This window comes from Ruditapes philippinarum, unplaced genomic scaffold (genome assembly GCF_026571515.1).
Source record: "Ruditapes philippinarum isolate M1 unplaced genomic scaffold, ASM2657151v2 ctg795_1_1_1_1, whole genome shotgun sequence".
NCBI lineage: Eukaryota > Metazoa > Mollusca > Bivalvia > Venerida > Veneridae > Ruditapes > Ruditapes philippinarum.
The window spans coordinates 988,150-1,012,179 of NW_026857770.1; the positions used below are offsets into that span (position 1 = coordinate 988,150).

The following is a 24,030-nucleotide window of genomic DNA, read 5'->3' on the forward strand; positions in this document are numbered from 1 at the left end:
CCGTCCTTCCGTCCGTCCGTCAGTTCTCTTTTGTGTCGCATGTAACTCAAAAAGTATTTGACCTAGAGTCATGAAACTTTACAGGAATGTTGATCAGCATGTGTAGTTGTGCACCTGGGTATTTTCGTCTGGAGTTATTGCCCTTGACTTAGTAAAATTTTGCAATTTTCAATTTGTGTGGCATGTAACTCAAAAAGGATTTGACCTAGAGTCATGAAACTTTACAGGAATGTTGATCAGCATGTGCAGTTGTGCACCTGGGTATTTTCGTCTGGATATTTTTAGTATTTGTAGAGTTATTGCCCTTGACTTTGTAAAATTTTGCAATTTTCAACTTGTGTCACATGTAACTCAAAAAGTATTTGACCTAGAGTCATGAAACTTTACAGGAATGTTGATCAGCATGTGTAGTTGTGCACCTGGGTATTTTCGTCTGGATTCATTTAGTATTTTTAGAGTTTTTGACTTAGTAAAATTTTGCAATTTTCAACTTGTGTCGCATGTAACTCAAAAAGGATTTGACATAGAGTCATTAAACCTTACGGGAAGGTTGCTCAGCATATTTAGTTTTGCACTTTGGGTTTCGCTTGTGGATTTATCCAGTATTTGTAGAGTTATTTCCCTTGACTTAGTAAAAAACGTTTTATTATGTTGTTATTTGTTCCTTGAGTGCTTGGGTTAGAATCAACCAACTTTACAGGAATAATGATCAACATCACTAAATTACAGGAATAATGATTCACATCACTGTGAAGCTAAGCACCTGGTAACTTTGCATGTGGATTTTTTTCAGTTTTGTTAGAGTTATTGCCCTTGACTTACAGTAGTATAAATTTGCAATTTTTAACTTGTTTATGCATAGCTCAAAAAGTATTTCACTTGTAGGCCTGAAAGTTTACAAGAATGTTGGTCAGCATGTGTACTTATGCACCTTTGGGTTTGCTTGTGGATTTATTCAGTATTTGTAAAGTTCTTGCCCTTTACTTAGTAAAAGATTTTTAGTTTTCAAAAAATATTTGACCTAGAGTCATAAGATTGACAGCAGAACAGTGGCGCGGTGGGGGCACCCGTGTCCTATGGACACATTTCTAGTTTTTGTTGTTTTTTTTTGCTTAAAACAAATTTAACAGTTTATGCTGAATCAATTTAACTTTTCGTGTTCCGTTTACATTTCAAACAAAACTGTTCTTTTCCTGTTCAACATAGCAGTTCTTCTTCCCTGATTTGAGTTCAACAAAGCTGATGTCTTTGTCTTAAATAAAGTTACATACAATGTATATTAAAACCTTTCAAGGTACAAGATATCTCATTTTAAGGGAAATAATTGCAAACGGAACAAAAAAACCCCAACACATTGATATTTCTGACATATTGCAATATCTGAATGTAAACAAGAAGAGTGTAAACATATGGAATAAAGAAAGACTTAGTCAAGACTATGACAACAGTATTAGCAGTATATTGTTATAAGTAATACAGTTATAAGAGGATATAACTCAGCCCAACCTATGAAAATAGACATTTACCCTTCTTTTCTACTTACTCTCTTTGAAGATATCTCAATTCTTATTCATCACAATGTAATATTACCGTATTACATGAAAAAGTTATATTTTATTGGAAAGGTTTGATTTTTGTTTCAGATTTTGACTGCAAACTTTCTAGCCCAGACTGAGGCTTTAATGAAGGGCAAAACAGAAGCTGTAGCAAGAGCTGAACTTGAGGCGGCCAAAATGTCTCCTGATGATATAAACCATATCTTACCTCATAAGGTACAGCTTATATACATTTTATTTGTAGCACAGTATAATTAAATGCGGCTGTCATATGTCACCTGACAAACTAAAAATATGGATTTATACAGTTTATACAGTTCTAGCACTAGTTTTACAGGTACTAGCCACTTCCAAGTCTCTGTGGGCTAAATGCCCTCTTAAGTTTTCACCTGCTCTGAAGGGTTCAATAAATGAATAAATGAACCAATCAGGGATGACTTCTAACTTATCTGGATCAGCTTAACTTACCTTGGAATGTTTTAATCTTCTTTTATTAGGATGTGTGCAGTTCCAGTGTGGTGTTAGATTTCAGAAAAATTAAGTCAAGAAATCACTTTTAAAAATAATATCCCAATTTTGATTTTGTAATGCGTTTTTAGGAATATTTTATGTCGTTTTTTAGCTCACCTGTCACAAAGTGACAGGGTGAGCTTTTGTGATTGCTTTTCGTCCGGCGTCCGTCCGGCGTCCGTCCGTAAACTTTTACTTTAAATGACATCTTCTCATAAACCACTAAGCCAATTTCATCCAAACTTCACAGGAATGTTCCTTTGGTGGTCACCTTTAAAAATTGTTCAAAGAATTTAATTCCATGCAGAACTCTGGTTGCCATGGCAACCAAAAGAAAAAACTTTATCTTCTTTTAAAAAACCCAAAGAGTTAGAGCTTAGATATTTGGCATGAAACATCTTCTAGTGAGTGTCTACCAAGTTTGTTCAAATAAAAGCCCTGGGGTCAAAATTGGCCCCGCCCCAGGGGGTCATTGATTTTCCCTATATGCATATAGTAAAAACTTAAAAAATCTTCTTTTAAAGAACCCAAAGAGCTAGAGCTAAGATATTTAGCATGAAACATGTTCTAATGGGTGTCAACAAAGTTTGTTCAAATAAAAGCCCTGGGGTCAAAATTGGCCCCTCCCGGGGGGTCATTAATTTTCCTTATATGTGTATAGCAAAAACTTAAAAAAATTTCTTTGAAAAAACCCGTATAGCTAGAGTTTAGATATTAAGCATGAAACATCTTCTAGTGAGTGTCTACAAAGTTTGTTCAAATAAAAGCCCTAGGGTCAAAATTGGCCCCGCCCCGGGGGGTCATTGATTTTCCCTATATGCATATAGTAAAAACTTAAAAAATCTTCTTTTAAAGAACCCAAAGAGCTAGAGCTAAGATATTTAGCATGAAACATGTTCTAATGGGTGTCTACAAAGTTTGTTCAAATAAAAGCTCTGGGGTCAAAATTGGCCCCGCCCCGGGGGTCATTGATTTTCCTTATATGTGTATAGCAAAAACTCAAAAAATCTTCTTTGAAAAAACCCAAATAGCTAGAGTTTAGATATTAAGCATGAAACATCTTCTAGTGAGTGTCTGCCAAGTTTGTTCAAATAAAAGCCCTGGGGTCAAAATTGGCCCCGCCCCAGGGGGTCATTGATTTTCCCTATATGCATATAGTAAAAACTTAAAAAATCTTCTTTTAAAGAACCCAAAGAGCTAGAGCTAAGATATTTAGCATGAAACATGTTCTAATGGGTGTCTACAAAGTTTGTTCAAATAAAAGCCCTGGGGTCAAAATTGGCCCCGCCCCGGGGGTCATTGATTTTCCTTATATGTGTATGGCAAAAACTTAAAAATCTTCTTTGAAAAAACCCAAATAGCTAGAGTTTAGATATTAAGAATGAAACATCTTCTAGTAAGTGTCTACAAAGTTTGTTCAAATAAAAGCCCTGGGGTTAAAACTGGCCCGGCCCCAGAGGTGTCATTGTTTTTAACTATATGTGTATAGTAAAAACTTAAAAAATCTTCTTTTAAAAAACCCAATGAGCTAGAGGTTAGATTTTAAGCAGGAAACATCTTTTTGTTGGTGTCTACCAAGTTTGTCCAAATAAAAGCACTAGGGTTTAAATTGGCCCTGCCAAAGGGGGGGGGGGGGACGGAGGTCATTGTTTTTCATTATATGTGTGTAGTAAAAACTTAACAGCATGAAACATCTTTCTAATAGGTGTCTTCCAAGTTTGCTCAAATAAAAGCCCTGGGGTTTAAACTGGCCCCGCTCCGGGGGCCTATATACAGGTGAGCGACCTCAGGGCCATCATGGCCCTCTTGTTTTTTTTTGTTGATAAAGAATTAGTTAAGAGGGTGCTGTTTTTTTCCCTAACATTTACAGTCACAGAGAACATGTGTTTGGTTCTCATTTGTCTGTTCCAAATTCTATTTCCTGATTTACACTACTGCAGAAGCTTATTACGGCCTGAATATTTGTGTTGTAATATTTAAAGAGTTGACCAAATAAGTGGTAGATCAGTTGATTATTTAGATAATCATAATGTTCCAAAATATTTTCATGAAGGAATATTCACCATGTAAAATTATGCTTTATTGACAGGTTTTCCAAGGCAACAGACCTAGCAATTCTATACTTGTGCAAAAAGTAACCCCTTTTACCTTAGGATCTCTAATAGGTTAGTTTATATATCATACTCTTATATGCCTATTTTCAAATTCTTGGATTGTTTTCATTATATAAGGCACTTTTTTTATTCATCCAGAAATCACTCAAATCACAAAATGATGTGTTTAATAAATTAGTATGTTTATTACATTTATATATATTAATGTCTGTAAATTACACTAGCTTTTTCTAGACATTGATTATTTGTGTTTTTCAGTTATGTATGAGCACAAGATATTTACCCAGGGAGTGATTTGGGACATCAATTCATATGATCAATGGGGGTAAGATTTTTCTTACATTATAAACATCTGCATATATATAAATTGTACATCACTGGCGAAAAAAAGTACCTTGCGTATATACATGTATATATTGATTTTTTTTATAAGATTATTATGTTGATTTTTCCTAATAACTATTTTGCTGGTGAACTTTTCGTGATGCTAGGGGCCGTAGATGTAACTTGCACTTTCTAGTACCTTCTATGAACAGGCTGAAACAAACCAAGCCTGCAACATTTTCAGTTTTGTAATTTTGGACGTTCTTTTAGGGATTCCATTTTTCTCTTCACCGTTCATTTTGAAAATAAATGTCTTCAAATTTGGAATTTACCATTGACAATATGAGGTGGTTGAAACTTTTGATATAAAAGTTGGTAAAACAATATATCTGCTGTCTGTGGTTACAAAATTATTGTTTGAATTTTGAAAGAAAAATAATTCCAAAATACCTGTATAAAAGAAATATATAAGTATATTTCCTGAAAAGCGAAATGATACATTTACGATATAGTGGGTTAACCATGGAAACCTTGCTTAAAACAGCAGCATAAAATTCTGTTCTGAAACATTTTATTCTGTTTAATTTTCAATATTCATGTCTTTTAAATAAAAGAGACATTCTATGTTGCAATTCTTTTGCGAATCAAACATAAGGTATTGAAATTGAAACAGAATGATTTTAACGTTTATAAATTTTATACACAATATTTCATGAGATATAATAACTCTTGACAGTTACAAATTGTTTATCATTGATATAATTAGATCGTTTTGTTCAGTAATATAGTTATCTATCTTAAAGATAAGTAGTATTAAAGTTTATCTTATGTTGTTACAGTGTTGAGTTGGGCAAGCAGCTTGCAAAGGCAATTCAACCAGAACTACGCGGTACAAACCCCGTAAACACCCATGATGCTTCCACAAATGGACTTATCAACTATATAAAGGCACGCAAATGAGCGATACATTTATGTCAATCTAGAGACATATAAAATTCTCGACACTGCTTCTTAGAAAAATTATCAATCCATGCGCCAAATGCTACATAGAGTTGAATAAAATTGTAGATATCCATTTGCTTATCATTATTACAAACTGTTACCCTTACAAATACAATAAACAAAAGTTGTTGCGATTATATATATATTTGTGGAATACTTTACAACAGATAAAAGAAACAATGAAAGGTTTTTATAACTAACAAAAAATGGCAATGATTTTATAAATCTTAATTTTTTTTTTATTTTTTTTTTTTTTGGATGGGGCGGGGGCAGGAAATTTCAAATGTAAAAAAAAAAGACTACTTGTGATTCAAAATTCACTTGATATATAGGATTTTTATCTTGAAATAATATTATCATTTGGATACATGTTAACATAATTAGATCTGTTACTTTTACAATTGCAGGGAATTTTTTTCCATTCTTAAAGTGCTATTTGTTATTTCAGTGGTTTATGTTATCTGTCTATATAATATCAAAACTACATTTTCATTTTTTTACATAGATTTCTATTGTTATTCTTTTTCCACTATTAATGCATGCTTGGAATTTACATGACATCTGCACTGAACACTTTGAATCAAATAATTCATGTTTTATTTACTTGTTGGTGAAATGTTTTTATTTCCTTCAATTTTTATGTTGCTGCTGTTGTTAAATATAAGTTATAACATGAGTTGATATGTCTTTATGACTTCTTATGTACTTCTTTTGTTCTTTAACACAGACAGTACATATAGTGCCATATTTAATTGTATTTCTTCATGATAGTAGCTGAACCCATTTTGCTTATACACACTATGGCCAGGGGTGAAGAGGGCAATGCACTTGTAACATCATAATTATATGCATTTTGAAAGGTATTTACCTCCTAATGTCAGTTGAAAATTACAATGCAGTTGTTTCAGGTGCAAATTGTGTATCATAGTTACGTTCCTGGAGACAAGTCTGTAAAATGTGAACAAATATTGTGAAATGCTGAATATTTTTTACTTCAAAGTGCTTTTAATGGCTGTTCCATTGTGTTTAACACTTAAACATTTTGTTAGTTTGAATTTTTAGGGCTACCTTAGGTAAATAAAAATCTTGATATTTTGGTAAGGAATAAACAATATGCAGTCTGCTTCTTATATATATATATATATATATATTATATATATAATAATATTATATATATAATATATATATATATACAAATTTTTTATAAACATAGCTTCTGAAGGCATAGCTTCTTACTATCTATAAGATATTGCATTTACTATGATATTTTAACAGGAATAATGACCTGTGATGTATATATTGTATAATTTAAATTGTTTAATGTATTTTAAGCAGAATTAACACTTTACAGTCAAACCTGTGGAAAAGGCTACCTGTAAATAAAGACCACTCTGTTAATAAAGGCCACAATTTGACAACACTGAATGGAATCAATAGAACAGAATAACCTCCAAATACAGACCACTTGTCTAGAAAGGCCATGCTTGGTCTCGCCTTTAGATGGCCCTTATTCACAGGTTTTACTGTAGTGTGTTAAAGGATTGTTAAGCAGATTTTTTCAAATTTTATTTTATAGAAATCAGTTGTATTGTTGATTGAACATTTACTGGTGGTTGAAATTTGAGAAATATTGAAATAATTTAAAAACACTTTTAAAATCTGTCAATGTTATTGCAAAATTTTCAAAAGTGTCTAATTGAAAAGTTCAAATTCTTATGAAATTGTTGAAAAGATGTGTTCCTATATATTTTTTTGGTTAGAATTTGAAATAAATGATGGAATTAAAAATCAAGGTGAGACAATATCTGAATCAGTATTAATTGATATTTTTTTTTCGGTTAAAATTCCATCTTTATACATGTATAACACAGTTTTTGTTGTGAATTACAGATTATATGTTGCCTACAATACAATTGTTGTGATATAAGATGTTTTATTGATTTCTGTCTGTCTTTTTTTTTCCCAAAAATTGAAAATTTGAAATCATAAATTCAGAATGCTTTAAGTGTAGAAAAACACTCTACACTTCTTCAGTGAAATATGGCACATGTGGTACCCATTGCAATGTAGGAACAGAATATAAGCAGTTTTGGAATTTATATATTGAGTAATTACTGTCTGCAGTGTGAATTTGTCTAGATAAAATGAGACTGAAATAACTTGCAATTATCACTTAAACTGAGTTACATTGAATTTACATTGTATCATAAAAATGAAACTGCTTATTACCATTAAAGTACTATATGTATTTGTAAATTAGAGATGAAAAGACACTAATGACCCTTCTAGATACATGTGTTATTGTATATGAAGTCATGTGTTTTGTAATTACACACTAATTGTCTATAAATTATTCTTAATTATTGAGTCATTTTATACTAGGCCAACACAAAGTTCTATTTGTTTCCCAACCGTTTTTTTTATTCAAATGGCATAAGATTATGCAAATTTACATGAAATCTTTATTTTCGTTGATAACCTTTAAAGGAACTCCACCTTAAAACATAAACATCGATGAACTGGGACATTAAAAGACAGAAATATATGCACAATATAATTAAGAAATATACTTCAGAAATAAACTTAACATTGTATTTTTGCCATTCTTAGCCCGATTTGAGTGAAAATCATTGCAATTTCAATTTCGTGTCATTTTTTCACAATTAGAAAAATTCTGGAAAAACAGAGTGAGCGAATGATCTGAAATTACCTCACAAGTTATTGGTCAAGACTCTAGCCCTTCATCAAATGGAATATTCATCTCGTCCATCGTATAAAATACAAAAAAAAAACCTTTAGTGAAGTCCCTTTAACACAAAAATATTTCGACATATGATACAATACGTCTGCTCAATCATTATGATTATAATGGATCACAATTTAAAATGAATTGTTTTGTAATTAAAGCAGCTCCTCCGTATATTTAACTTGAAATTGAAGCAGAGAAACTTGCGTTTTTTTTATAGTCAAAGCAGAGATGTAGATGTTCTCTATGTCTCTGTTCAAAGTAACGGACTTTAAATGGATGGAATATTTTAATTCCGAGGAGAAGTTGACATTTCGAGCAAACGTTTTGTTTTCGATTCAGTGTCATATACATTTGTATCTATATATTTGACGTCTTTTGCAGATAGTTTGGTAACTGCGATTTCTTACGGTAGTAATACCAATACCCTTGTAACTGCGGTTGTTTGTAGCTAAAAGAGTATTGGTAATAGTTATAGGCTGAAATACGATTTGAAGCCCTAAAAGAAGGAAATTATATAATTATTATAGTTTTTTGTAACCGTTTGTTAACCCAAGATTTTCAGTTTAAATGATGGAATAGAAAAAAAAACGCAGGAAATTTTGATAGATGTTGGTGAACTAAATAGCTTTCCCTTTGTAGCATTAAAGTGACATCCATTTGAATGCTAGCGGCTTTTAAAATGTCTTGTTTACCATCGCCATCGGTAAAAATACCATATCTATTTAATTTTTCGACACTGTCTTGTATATAATGCCAGGGCAGTGTCCATTCCGTAGCTTGCTCAATTGAATATTTCATCATGCAAAAAATCTTAAATGGACTCTTTTTTGGCCATCTCTCGAACTGCACAAAACCACAGGTGGCAGAATCGGTGTTTGGACACCCACCCCCATTTGCCCCTGGACCCCTTCTACAACCCTGAAAAAAAATTCAACACTCTAAGGCTTACTATAAGGTACCCGTGTTCCACATTGTTTGGCAAATGAACATATAGTAGGCTTTTCACCTTTCTATAACTATAATTTTGATAGTGGAAAATTTTTTTTATATATAATTTCATCGGTGGTTTTGTATTTGGTACCTTGTCAATTATTTTTATTTTCAGGGTTGTAGTAGGGGTCCAGGGCCAGACAGGGGTGGGGTGTCCAAACACTGATACTGCCACCTGTGCACAAAACCAGATGACTGATGTTGGTCTGGACTGGTTGCATGGCCACCAGCAGGCCACGGTTTAAATCTGTATATATTTCAAAAATGTGGGTATGTTATTTCATCATTTTAATACAATAGTTAATGGATATCTCTAAATTATGATATACAGACAATAGCGCGGGCTATCATATTTGAGATTTAGTATTGATAGAAGGTGCACATTCAAAACCTGATGTCAAAAAATCAATTACAGATTTGATGCATGGATTTTGTCACATAAATGTCAAAAGATAAATAAAAAAATGTTTGTGTATTAGATGATCTTAAACAAAGGTGACCAGTATTTATTTGCGTCACTGCAGATAAATTGAGATAGTGTCTTTAAATGTACAAGGGTGGTCGCCTCTGACACATCGTTTAAACCCTTTGTTGAGAAGTTATTCATTGATAAGTGATCTTGATCGGAAAAATAAGATATATGCAATTTTATCTGGCATTAAACTCTTTAACTAGAGTAACATCGGGTTACGTTGTTAAAGTGCCGGTTTAACATACAAAAAGTTACAGGCTTGGCTTGTTTTCTGTAAGGAATCTAGAACACACACATTCGTTCGAACGCACGCGCATACGCGCACATATGCACAGAAAATAAACATGTTTTCACCCTGTTTACTGGTTACTCTTCAATCTTTATTTTTCTATTTATCTCACTACAGAACGAACTTGCCGATATATTTGAGACATTGGTTTTATATAGTATAAACCGCCTTTGATTACTGATTATGCAATTTTTGGTGTATGAACTATAGTAGTGATCAATATATTCACAGCTCCCAGTTATCTTTGAAAACATCAAATTTCAATTAAAGTCTTAAGAGGTGACCAGAAAAAAGACATGTCATTACCCTCGCAAATGCATGCAGTAGCTAATTTCTTTTGTTTTTGAGCAAAGGAAACTGATACCATTTCTTTCTGCACAAAACCATGTATTTAAGAAGCACATAGATCTATTAAGAATTGCAATAGGAGCAACTTTTTAAGAATCTCAATCGTTCATATGTAGATAATTAAGCAGTACGTCAACCATTTTATAAGTTTAAAATAAGAGTTATCGTTTGTGAAAAACTATATATAAAAAACCTACGGTAACAAATGTTAAATTTCCTAAAATTTATGACAACAAAAAAGATGACATATTAAGGAGGTCGTAGTGAAATCCATGTTATACCTAATGCTTTGCGCACGCAACAACTTTCAAGTGCTTACGTATTTGATTTCATCATTTTATGTGCGCACGCAATAGCTTTAACTTGGCTACGTAATAGTATCGCGTGCGCAAGTATTAGCTATCGCGTGCGCACGGAGTAAATAAAAGATTCCCTACGTCCTTTTTATGGCATCATAGTTTTAAAAAAGACAATTCAGAAGAAGGAGTTGTTATGGGGTGGGGTGAGGTGATATTTAACTGCAATCAAATACATTGTAGTCTAGTGTTAGAATTCTAGACTTTTGGAGAAAAGGCATATCTCCAATAATAATTTCTTAAAAATATTTTTTTTTTACAGTAACAACAAATGGATTTGACGAGAGGTTTTTACTCATGCGTTCGTTAGATTGTAATTTACATATCTTTTAAAAACAATAATGGACAGATAAACATCAGAGAATTAATTCTACCATTTGTTAATGTACTTCTTGAGCCCTAAAGGCCTTTAATGATGTTCAACTTTATCTGGTCTGTTTTGTAAATTGACATCGGGCACATAGATTGCACCATTAAAACGTATTTTGTGAGCACAAGTTATATTTCATGCGATTTGGTCAGACACGATATTCTTTAATTTCTAGGTATTATATATAGATCGGACTTGATATCTTGTAATTATAATTAGATGCATATTTGTAAACTGTAAATAGGTTTAAATGTTTTCAAAACAGGAAATGTGTAGGATCTTTGTTGTCTATTGTAGTCGTAAATATTTGAAATTTGATTCAAGTACATTTTGTATACATATTGTTGATATCTTCACCATCTTGACTGTAGATCAAGGAGTGATCATAATTGTCGATGTTAGGTGAACCATCAAAATACACTAACTCTAAAATTATACTCTCAACCTTCCCTAAAATTGAGGTAAACGTACGCAACATGTAAAAGAAAAAATAACAAAAAGAAAAAACAACAACAACAAAAAAGGGCCAATAAATAATTAAAAAAAACAAAAAAAAACGACCAAACAAACCATTCTACTGGAACCGGAAGTGACTTATCTTTGCCACCAGTATAGTGTCAGGCATGCCTGCACATTGGTGAAGTCTGACCAGGGTCTACACTTTTGCTTGACCAACTGGGAAAGACCAGTTCAGCAGGTTATAAAATAAGGGTTAATATGGCCGGTTTATTTTCTTTATTTCATGTTATAAGGTTGCAGACTATCTCTTGTATTTTTTTCAATTGAGACCACGTTTTGATGCCAATACTATTTCAAAATGAATTGGATTTACTGTTTCCATTGCATATGGTGCACTACAGAATTTATTTTGATTTTATTTAAATATTTCCTACAACGCATAAGTCCCTGGAAGATTTCCATGGTTCCAAGCATAATTACGCATGCGTTAATACTTTAAACCAACATGTCATTCCAGTTTAATCTAATGTCATCCATTTAGATTTTGATCAACAAATAGTCTTAAGTTCAACTTTATTTCTTATCCAATAAATCTAATCATAAAAGGTATCGCTTGATTAGCATAGATATTAAACAATAGAATAATAGTATATCTTTTAATACAGAACCAGTCTTTCAATATATTTTATGTGTTTCATGTTTCGAAATTTATATTTGTTTAGATTTTGTTCCATGAAGAGTAGATTGTAACTGGTTATATACCAGTGTGGTATAGTGTCGTATATACGTATATTACTCGTATATACCAAGAGTGAAAAAATTTCTCTGTTAACCGCGGATACTTAACATTTCACTCTGTATTAGTTTTAAGGTTTATGATGTAGTATGGACGTCGTGTTAAACACACTTTTATGTGAAAGAGATTTTATTCTTTGCCGTGTTTATGTTTACAATGTGAAAGGAAAATGGATTTATTGAAAATGGTGGATAGGGAATTTATATTTTTCTGTTTTTCACTGTTTATATTGTTTAGTACAAAGGAAACCGCGGGAGAAGTTCAGTCATGTAAGTATATATGAAATACTGGTGATTTAACATACATGATTAGTAGATCTAATATATGTTGTACCGAGTGACTTCATGAAATAATGTAGATAAAGGTGATATTTAATTCGACGGTTACTAATTTCTTTCATGTTAGTTCGTGTAACCTTTAAACTCTACATGTTGCAGGAAAATAATTGTACATCACACAAACAAGCCTAGGGAAATTAATCATTCGCTATTATTTCCATTTAAAACACAAATATAAGTACATGGAATCCCAATAGAAACCAAATATACAATATACACAACTTTTGTTCTTTCATTTTCGGTGAAATATATCTACAAGTAGACAATAGACTCTTTTTTAAACGTTTCGTTAATTTGTCAAATATATGCAGTAATGTATATTATCTTAAAGGTGCTCTATAACTATTATTTTCGGTCCAACTATTCCCGTTGTCATTATGTAAAAGACAAGTAAAAAAAAGCTAGTTTAAAGTCAGTTTACTTTTTTTTCCAAATAGGTATCAGTTACGCGAACATAAGCAATAATTAGTGTTACCCGAAGGCCGATTAGTAGGTCTATACAAGGCCTGATTAAAACACATGTTCGGTTTTTGACCTGTTTTGAAAGGTTTGAAAAAAGGCCAAATAATTGACATATTTAGTAAAATGAGACCAAATAAAGTTAATGACCATCATTACGCAGTTGGATAGTACGATCATGAACGATCATAGTAAATTATGAAGACTTTAGTGACAGTCACTATATGGTGTTACCATGCATTATAAAATATATCACTTGACATACATTAAGCTTAAATGATCTGATGGCTCTTCCATACATTAAGGTTTTCTGGAAACGTGGCATGTATATAGCAATACACACGCACATGTTCGTACATGCAGCTTTAATAGCATGTCTTAATTTCATAAATTTTATACTCATCACGTACATTCTCTCAATGAAAATGAATAGTTATTTGCGCAATCGCTGACCCTTTAATAAATCTAGATTTGAGCCGTGTCATGACAAAACCAACATAATGGGTTTGCGACCAGCATGGATCCAGACCAGCCTGCGCATCCGCGCAGTCTGATCAGGATCCACCCTGTTCGCTATCAGTTTCTCTACTTGTTATAGTGTTTGAAAGCGAACAGCATGGATCCAGTGGTCAGACTGCGCGGATGCGCAGGCTGTTCTGGATCCATGCTGGTCGCAAACCCATTATGTTGGTTTTGTCATGACGCGGCTCAATTCTAAATATAATTAAACCGATAATTAGCGTCTCGATATCTCTGTATACTAAAACTCTACGATGCTCGTTTTCAGCCTGTAAGACACACTAAAAGTAACATCAAGATAAATATGTTCTGAGTCTAAATCAGTCAACAGTATACAAATGCAATACTAATACAAAAACGCCGAATGTTACTGGCACATATACACAATACTCGAATGTTACAAAATTAAATATGTCTGATAAAAGGCACATTTTTTTGTCTCAGAAACGGAAAATATGTACTTCTTTGGAAAGGGCAAACATGAGTATTATAACGTTTAAATATTGGTTTTATTGCATGTTATGTGTTTGTTACCTCGAGAAAGTAACTATTTGTCACAAAGGTTGCAAAATGTAGACAAAATATATTTTGACTTCCAGTACAAAATACTAAATCACTAAAACTGTACTAATGGCTAAAAAGGAGCAGAAGAAAAAAGAATGTTCAGATAATTGGTTGATGAATAACTTTTATGAAACTAGAAACTGCGCCAAAAATATAAAGCTTTTGAGAAATAAAAATAAAATAATTTCTGAAGTATAATGTGGCTTGAATGCAATCTCAAAAAATTGCAAGAAGTTTTGGTACAAGAAGTATTAATTTAATTGATAGTTAAGCAAACAAGAAGCAGTATTCAAGCATATCAATAAAGAAATTATATTTTGAATTGAAAAATAAATTGTTTCAAATTGAATTTTAAGACATATGATGAAAACCGTTTGCACAAAGGTGAAATTTTAAAGAGAGCCAGCATGAAATATTTTTTCAACAAAATGTTCTGTCACCTATTTTTGTTATTTGTTTCCCTCCCCCTCCCACTTTAGAAATGCAAGGAAATATGAAACTTAAGTCTCACATTGATTTGCAACTCTAAAGATCCCGCTGTTCTGAATTAGCATGTTGTTTTTTTCCCTAACATTTTTTTTTCAAATCTACTTGAACACGTACACAACGCCAAGATTGTGAAAAATCCGGACTGTTGACGTTTAACTTTTAAATAACAGTACAAAATAGCGACTCAACCTGTATTGTCAGTTATATTGATTTTTAGCTTAAGTGTTATGAGACACAAAATTTTTCAAACGCTGTTATAAGAGCGTTCGTGACGCAATGATAAAGGTCCTTTGTTCGGTGATCCTCTATTGAAAAATACTGAGATAGTATTGAGAAATGAATGTTTACATAGTAAAACGAGCAAATTTGAGATTTCATTAAATGTCATTTTATCATTTTTGTATCTCTCGCGACCTTAACTTTCTTCTGCTCCGGTCAAAAGTTTCACTTTACTAATTTTATATTGATATAGGGCATAACGTATTACCTCCCTTTTTGTCAATTGCATGCGAACCTTTTTAAAGTTTTTGAACACTATGATTCTTAGTTCAAACATATTTATTTTAAGCTCAATTGCGGAACAAGTTCTTGCAACTTATATTGATCATTTTCGAGTCGGCTTCCTGGTACCAATCAGTACTGGCATGAATAAACATGGTCGTGACCCGAGTAGGGTTCGAACCCATGATCCCTGGGTTGAGAGACAGCACCTTAACCACTAGGCCATCGCTCCCCGTCAATGATTCCTCATTGTCAAATATTAATACAGATACTGTAAGGACTTAAAACAGATTGAAACACATTTAAAGCTGTAAAAAAATCCCCCATCATTCCATGGCCATTAACCAACCTATATCTTAAATTCATCAGTAATTGAATCGTTGACACATACTTGAAAAATGTACAATGAAGGCCAAGTTTTCGTTTTATAGGAGTACGGTAAAATAAACTATGCCTGTCTCTATATCAGTGTCATCTCTGTCAATTAAACTTCACAGAACCTTTCAATCATGAAGCATATTCAGGTGTGTTCGGGATGGTAATATCTGTTTTTTTTGTTGAAGTTGAACAGTATTTCATATACCTATGCGCGTCTCCCAAATTCTGAACCAACACAAAACTGATCTCCACAAGGAAACGCAAACTTCTCCACATTAATCATTTGAAACGGCGACTTTGAACGAATCACACATTAGACATATTGTTCGCGGCCAAAAAATGCGAAAATGCGCCTTCTCCACATTCGTGAACTTAGCTAGGGGCCAACGAAACTTGGGCTGTATCTTCTGTAAAGTAACGCTTGAAAAAGCAAACAAATATTGAACAAAACGTATGTATAAAGTACCTAATGTAATGAATAATCTTGAAGTTTGGCCTTTTATTCATAACATTCTTTCTTGATACGAGATTTTATGCAAATTTTTATTTTTTAAACGTATCAAATTTCACATCAGCGAAAGAAAGCAACAATTTCACGTCCAAACAGAACCTTGTCCTGTTGAAGAGATAGCGCAGTCTGATCAGGATCCATGCTGTTTGCTATCAGTTTCTCTACTTGTAATAGGGTTAGTAAGCGAACAGCATGGATCCTGATCAGACTGCGCGGATGCGCAGGCTGGTCTGGATCCATGCTGGTCGAAAACACACTATGTTGGTTTTGTCGTGATGCGGCTCAAATGTTTCATCAGAGCTCGTATAATGTATTAAAGTAAACAAATTGTTCAAATAAATACAAAACTTTGAAGAAAAATAAAAACAGGCAAAAACAAACCGAATCATTTAGCTTAAATGTGTCCAATCTATTCCTTGTAGGGAGAGAGGGTGTTTTGGTTTTTCTAAACTGCATTTCGTTGAGATCATGTATAAGGCAATTTCTAAAAAATAAAATCATTTTAAAGCTACAGCATAAAAAGATTAAAACTGGATATCATTTGAGTTTCAAGAAACCCTTTAAAAAAAGTTTATTCATTTTTATGGCAATCAGAGCTGCATTACTGGTACTGGTACTGCAGCGATTTTGCAAGTACTGTACTGATACTGAATTATGACAATATAATGAAAAAGGCATCCATCAGTATAAGTTACGCGGTTAAATACAAAGAGTTTAACACGTGACTAATATTAAAATATCAAAACAAATACATGTATATACGAGCCAAATAATTATGTTCCTTTTTATTAACATCTCACCTGAAACACACCATAAGATGCCGGTGTGACATATAAAATATCCGTAATACGAACTTATCAACTTATCTACATAATGTAATTACTTTATAAATATGAAGAACAACACATATAGAATTATACAAGTAAACCGTTTGTAACGTTAATTAGTTAAGCAGTGTAGTAACAAAATACGCAAGGCTATTTAAAGATGGATAAGCAATGGGAGAAAAACTTAGCTTTTTCAATCAGATGACCATTCTTGGATATTTCATAATCGAACATGGTCCGATAAATTTATGTGTGAATGGACCCGATAAATGTATGCGTGAATGGACCCGATAAATGTATGTGTGAATGTCCCCGATAAATATATATGTGAATGACCCCGATAAATTTATGTGTGAATGGCCCCGATTGATATATGTGTGTGAATGCCCCGATAAATTTATGTGTGAATGGACCCGATAAATGTATGTGTGTGAATGCCCGATAAATTTATGTGAGAATGGATCCGATAAATTTATGTGTGAATAGTCTGATAAATTTATATGTGAATGACCCTGATAAATTTATGTGTGAATGGCCCCGATTGATATATGTGTGTGAATGCCCCGATAAATTTATGAGTGAATGGACCCGATAAATTTATGTGGGAATGGCCCCGATTGATATAATTATGTGCGTGAATGGCCCCGATAAATTTATGTGTGAATGGCCCCGATAAATATATGTGTGAATGGTCTGATAAATTTATATGTGAATGACCCCGATAAATATATGTGTGAATGGCCTCGATAAATACATTTCTGAGTGGACCCGATAAATATATGTGCAAGAAGATGCAAGTGCGTTCTTAAATTATCAAACGCACACACATATATACATACGATTATACAGTTTGTTATACATGTATACAGTTACATATTTCTGATACAAAGATAGTGCCTCATTGTATATAATAATTATAAAGAATGTATTGCATATTGGAATTCACCAACTACAGAAATATGTAACCCAAATATAGACTGGATACTCCCTAAGCCTATTGGCGGCAACTAAATCATTGGACCATTTTCAACCAGTTAGTATTTAACTTTGAAAAAATAATCTAAAAATGATTAATGGTTTTGATCAGATTGAAACGTTGACAAGTCTGTTTAAAGGTCCATTAGACCTCAACAATGATATTCAAACATATTTGCCCTTATTTAAGAGGAAAAATCATTCATTGTTTATAGCATAATTTGAAACACCTTTCCAAACTTACATTAATTTTCTGTTTTAATGTAGGGAGTATGTCGCAACAGTGTGGTAGGAGATTAGAGAGCTATGGAGGGACGCTGAACTTTGACGCGTCACGGATGAGGGACCGGTTCTGTCAGGTAGAAATCGTCGGTAAAGGAGCCTCCGACACCATGCTGTCACTGTTTTTCACTTCTTTCAACATCTCCGACGATTCTTGTATGGAAAATCTTACTATAGAAGAACCAGGGGCCGTCCAACAAACATACCAACTTGGCAACATTCCCCAAGGTAATATAGCCTTGTAACACCGCATGTCAATATTTCATTGACAAATGCATAATATATTGATCACTTGATGAATTTATCAAACATTTTTGCACTTCAGTGTAAATTCAAACTATGTCACATTTTAAAGTTACCACTTGACAAGTTTCCGACTTCAATATACGTATATACATGTATGTTTAAGATTATAAGTAAGAAAGAAAGTACATGTAGTTGGTAGGGGGAAGATGTTTTATAGGAGGCGGAGTTATATTTAAATGTAGAATCACCGAAATTTTTATATATGAATTCCAATATCCTTTTTTGTATGTTTAGATCAAACTAGGAACGAAACAAAAACTTTCATTTATTACAAGTCAGAATAGTATGGTCTTTTGTTCCAGTTGTGATTATGCTTTAAGAATTTGAAATGACTTTCCTGAGGTCTTGCTTAAAGTTATCTTATATCATCTTGGCTATTATTCATGATCCGAAGTTTGACGGAAAGGGCCGATAAGTTACCCGCAATTTTAATGTTTAATCCTGTAAAAAGGCTTTGAATAAGGACTTATTTCATGATTTTTCAACTCGTAATTTTTTTTACTATAATATAGTTCAGTGCTTTGAATGAATCCGTTTTTTTCCCCCCAAAATATAAATACATGTACATAAATATTGCAATAAATAAGTACATTTATGTCATGCTTTGCGAAGTCCTTCCTTCCGCACTCTTACCGTATATGTATGATAATCATGTATTGCTAGAACAATCGCATCTTTTCGGCCATTTCCGGCAAAATTATAAATAATCGTCATTGTTTAAACTGTGCGTTGTTTTTACTTATTATTATTATTATTATATTTCAGGTCTTTACAAGTCAATTTGCAAAAGAACCGGATATTTGAATGAGAATTCCATCTACACAACCTTCCATAATTCATTAATATTAAAATATTCATCACGACAAAAGCAATCCGCCATGAATATGAGATTTACCCTTAAATTCACATCATTTACATCAAGATGTAAGTACCCCATCTAACTTTTTTGTTATAAATAAGCTACTAGTTTAATATCTTAATTGTCAATACGTTGTACATTTATTATTTCCAATACTGTCATTCGACTCTACATGCATATATTTCATTTTATAAATATGATAATGTACGCACTTTTTTTTGCTTGAGAAAACAATGGGTATAGCTTGATACTTCATAGTCAAATTCCTCGAGCTTTCATGTCAATGAAAAGGCTTGCTGTTACAGATTTTAGGAGACGCTTTATATAGAAAGTTCTATGTTTCTTAAATACCTATATTTAAAAATTTTGAAAAGATGAAATGCATGTATTCTCACGATTATTTCCCTTAATGGAACTTCATAATAACTGACAATTTAAGTCCATCGCAAAACTCAGTGTTAAGATACTGTAAACTATGTGCAAATAATTCAGTTTTTTTTTTAATTTAAATATAAAGAATAAGTAAATATGTTCTCTAATTGTTGCATTGTTTGCATTTTTTATTTATAGACGGTGGATGCACGGAGGGGGAGATAGCAGATGATATGTTTTCTTGTCCAACAGGGAGGTGTGTACACAACAGTTTATTGTGCGAGAACATGAATCCCTGTGGGGACAATGGAGGCTGTAACTCCACAGATAATTCGGCCAAGCAAAAAGAGGAAGCTGCCGGATTAAATTATGTCAAATTTCTAGTAATAACAGTAGTGGTATTGTTTGCAATATTTGCACTTATTCAAATAACACTCATAGTGAGGAACGAAAATAAAATGTGTCCAGGGAAACACGAGCCGAAAGAACATTTGGAAGCAGAACTGGTATGATATTTGCCTTTATTTACCGTCATGTCAATCGTATCAACTCGAGTTTTAGCTTATGCTTTTGTAAATTGTCTCTCTCACAGAGAAGCTTGTTTCCTAAAGTTCAAGCCCCTGTTACTCCAGGGAAACGCTTGATTTACAAACCACTGTCAATTTATGTCTTTTACACACTGCACCATGAAATACTATCTGCATTGCATGGTTTCGAAGACTTTTGTAAGAAAGACAGTAACTGGTGAAATCTCAAAAAATAACAATGAAATTATCTTCAATGAGATGAGACATTTGGCGAAATAAAAAATCATCATAGTACATGTATATCATTTTAAGCTACATTTCATCAACTTTATAATGTTGCTATTTTACCACCTCTTTTATATACGAGTTTTTCTTTTATTTCGAAAAATGTCCCTTCCAAACGATACTGGAACTCATTTCCAGTCCAATTCTTATAAAGTAAAGCTATAACATGACCAGCAGTTCGTTAGCAGGCCCCTTTAGACGTACTCATTAGAGAATCGGTCATATGATTGTGGAAACAACATAATTTAATTGATCGTTTATAAATTGTTATGACTATTGCATTATAGGTATATCTTTATAACCTTTAATGGTCCTATTTTGCGACCATGTTCATACAAATTTATTTTTTTCAGATGCCAATGACCAATGGACATACAACAAGAGTTCACAGAGATGTCGACATAGAAATAATGAAATCCTGAAGAAATGGGGACCAAAAAATTACCAGATTGAATTTTGATATTATTGGCGTTTTGCTGCATGATTTACGAACGCTCATCACAAGCGACCAAAGTGTAGCAGACGATGTGTTTGACTTGGTCAATTAGGCCTCACATAGCTCCTGGATCATATTATCACAGTGATTTTTTCACACATCTCATTGCCCGGCGTTCATCTTACGTCAAATGTCACGTCAAATGTCACGTATAAACATCAATCGGAACATCTCTGCTATTATCAATAATTTTCCGAACTGACGGAAAGGATGTAAATAACTAACGTAAATCTCGAATGTTTGGCATATAAGGACTATACAAGCATAACATTAGGGACTATACAAGCATAACATTAAGAACTCTGCAAGCATAACTTAATTTTATTGTATTCAACGCCCCTAAGGCTTTGACTTATTTCTTCTAGACAACGTGAGCGATAAGAGTATTCAGGGTCCGCATATATTTCATGACACTTTAGTTGTTATCAACTTGCAGCAATGTCAAAGCTTTACTTACATAAATTGCCAGTTTTATCTAGCGAGTCAGGGTATATTGGGGCTTTGGTCAGTTTTTTCTATATTTTGTGCGGTTTGCATAAAAATGTTTCCACGATTTCTAATCCTTTTATATTTGTTTCTTGTGCCACTGTTTGACTTTCCATTTTCTAATACAAAATGACGACAAATTTTATTTTATAACTTTAAGCCTCAGAATGCTTAGTAGTTCTGAAGTGCTGTACATTATGTATACGGGTGTATCTTTAAAACCGTGCGAATAATGATGATTTTTTAAAATGTGTACATTGTCATAATGCTGAACAAGCTGTGCTTCATCATTTTGTATAAAGTATGGCAAATGTTAACTACATTAATCTCAGATTTACGTCTAAATTCCGAAACAAGACATTTTCTTTAGTTTATTATCAAATGCACCAAAACTAATCTTACAGGGAATGAACATACATTTTATACTATAAGACTGTAAAAAGATTTGCACAGAAACAGTAACTACGTATTTTTCACTTAAAATTCAACACTTTATTTCCAATGCAAGTCCTATACTGAATCGGGAAATTTAGATATAGCACATTCTGTTAAAGAATTCTGAATTACTGTCTTATATTTTCCTGAAACAACATTTTACAGACTATATTTTATACAGCCAATAGTGGACATATGTACGCTCTTGAAAAAAACAACTATATGAATATTTTACTTCGAATTGTTTTCGTGGCTACACGCATTCCCACACCTGTTTTCGTTGCAAGTCCGGTTAAAAAGTTTTTTTAATGAAAGTATGAAATACTTTGCCGTCCACGTGTTTATGTGTATATATTCATTTTCTATCGCATCATTATTTTTCATATAATATTTATCACACTTGCTACGCTTATTTTAGCCATTTTGATTTGTTTTGTTTTTATTTTGTATTACTATTGTGTAACATTTTTCTTAGAATGAAATTTCGTGTTTACTCCACAAATCAAGGTATGGGCTGGGTTTTTTTAACACTTCATTTTGAATAAATATCATAAAATTAAAATATTCATGACCAGTTGAGATTTTATATATTTTTTTACACAAAAGAAATCGGGTTAAATTTTTAAAGGAATTTTTATCAACTTTTTTTTTATATGTCATCCGGAAGACTATGTACATGCGTTCCGTTAATGTATAAAATAAATGTTGTTACAGAATGTACATGTCTTAATGTTTTATCAACTAGTATTTGTTTTATTCACTATTACTTTGTTTAAATATGAATGATAATGATAGAGAGGATATTCAAGTTTGTTCTATAAATACAGGACTTATTTTCATGAGTGGTATGAAAATAAATATTTCAGGAGTGGCGGTAGCCATGAATGAAATTTGATAATTTTCATAGCACAAGATGAAAATAAATCCTGTATTTATAGGAAAAACTTGAATATATAAATTTTTCTCTTTTTTGACATCACAGTTTAAAAGACTTTCCCTTACATTTTGAATATTGGCTGAACTTAAAAGAAAGTAGTCCCGCAAGACACCAGTGAAATTACGGAAAATATGTTTCACTGCAGTGAAAATACGGAAAAATGAAAAAACATATGTTATTTCATCAATATTTCTCAATATTTCATTTATGTAAGTATATAATAAACCGGTAAATTTACGTCAAATTTGTAGTGACTAACAATGTTATTTCCTGTTGATATAAAAACACATTTTCATCTTGACGACTATCCGGTAACGTAATACTTAAAGGCACATTATGTCTCAGAAAACAAATTATTTTCACTTCTTTCGAAAAAGCAAACAATGTTTTTATTATGTTCAAAAAATGGTTTAAAGAATGTTAGATGCTTGTTACTTGAAGAAAGTAGCGATAAATGTTACAACAGTTTGTCATAAAATTAGCAAAATGTAAACAAAATATTATTTTGTACATAATACACTGTACAAATTCACTATAACTGTACTTATTTCCAAAAAGCAACAGATGAAAAAGATGGCCCAGTTAATGGCCAATGAGTAACGTTTTGGATATTATAAAAGTTTAAAAGCTTTTGAAAAAAATGAAGTATAAAAGCTTTTCTGAGGCATAATGGGCCTTTAATGTTAATGAAATCACGGTGGATATTTTGAAATGTTCGGTGGATATTTTGAAATGTTCATGAAGTAGATCCTATATGATATGCTCAAAAGATCTTGGGCTATCACTATTTCCTTGGCGTTTTCTGTGTACAATATACTTATATATTGAAGGAATTGTCTGTTCAGCTAGAGTTTTAGATTTATAGAAAGCTTAAAAGTGACATTATACTCAAATATTCTGGACGTTGAGCAAGGTAAGACAAAGACTTTAATGTTGAGCTACTTTAATTAGGTTCTTAGTACATCAATGTTAGAAAAATGTATATTTTAGCCATTATTTTTCATTTGCATGTTTGTTTCATGATTTTTGATGCGATTTTATACGTTTTTATCTTTAATATGATATTTATATAATAAATATATAAAACTGCTGCAACATGCTTATTTTTTATTATATTTTTTTGCAAATTAAAAACGGATTGGTAATTAA

The 24,030-nt window shown here is 32.4% G+C and overlaps 2 protein-coding genes across 2 annotated transcripts in view; both read left to right on the forward strand.

The window, feature by feature from the left end:
- Window positions 1–7,446, forward strand: part of LOC132750950 (glucose-6-phosphate isomerase-like) — a 30,549-nt gene extending 23,103 nt beyond the window's left edge. The window contains exons 15-18 of the mRNA XM_060741045.1: window positions 1,644–1,772; window positions 4,156–4,231; window positions 4,439–4,505; window positions 5,344–7,446. Of these exons, the coding sequence (XP_060597028.1) occupies window positions 1,644–1,772; window positions 4,156–4,231; window positions 4,439–4,505; window positions 5,344–5,464 (393 nt within the window). The 3' untranslated portion in view covers window positions 5,465–7,446. The remainder of the gene's footprint in view (window positions 1–1,643; window positions 1,773–4,155; window positions 4,232–4,438; window positions 4,506–5,343) is intronic.
- A 4,875-nt stretch (window positions 7,447–12,321) lies between these two features.
- Window positions 12,322–23,970, forward strand: LOC132750952 (uncharacterized). The gene is made up of 5 exons (XM_060741046.1): window positions 12,322–12,604; window positions 18,164–18,406; window positions 19,250–19,408; window positions 19,914–20,221; window positions 20,881–23,970. Exons 1-5 carry the CDS (start codon window positions 12,505–12,507, stop codon window positions 20,947–20,949), a joined length of 879 nt encoding a protein of 292 aa, XP_060597029.1. The 5' UTR covers window positions 12,322–12,504; the 3' UTR covers window positions 20,950–23,970.
- Window positions 23,971–24,030: the final 60 nt, after the last annotated feature.

Coding starts and splice junctions, on each gene's coding strand:
- LOC132750952 (XM_060741046.1), top strand. CDS start 12,505: ATGGATTTATTGAAAATGGTGGATAGGGAATTTATATTTTTCTGTTTT. Junction 18,407..19,249: donor ACTTGGCAACATTCCCCAAG/GTAATATAGCCT, acceptor ATTATATTTCAG/GTCTTTACAAGTCAATTTGC. Junction 19,409..19,913: donor CACATCATTTACATCAAGAT/GTAAGTACCCCA, acceptor TTTTATTTATAG/ACGGTGGATGCACGGAGGGG.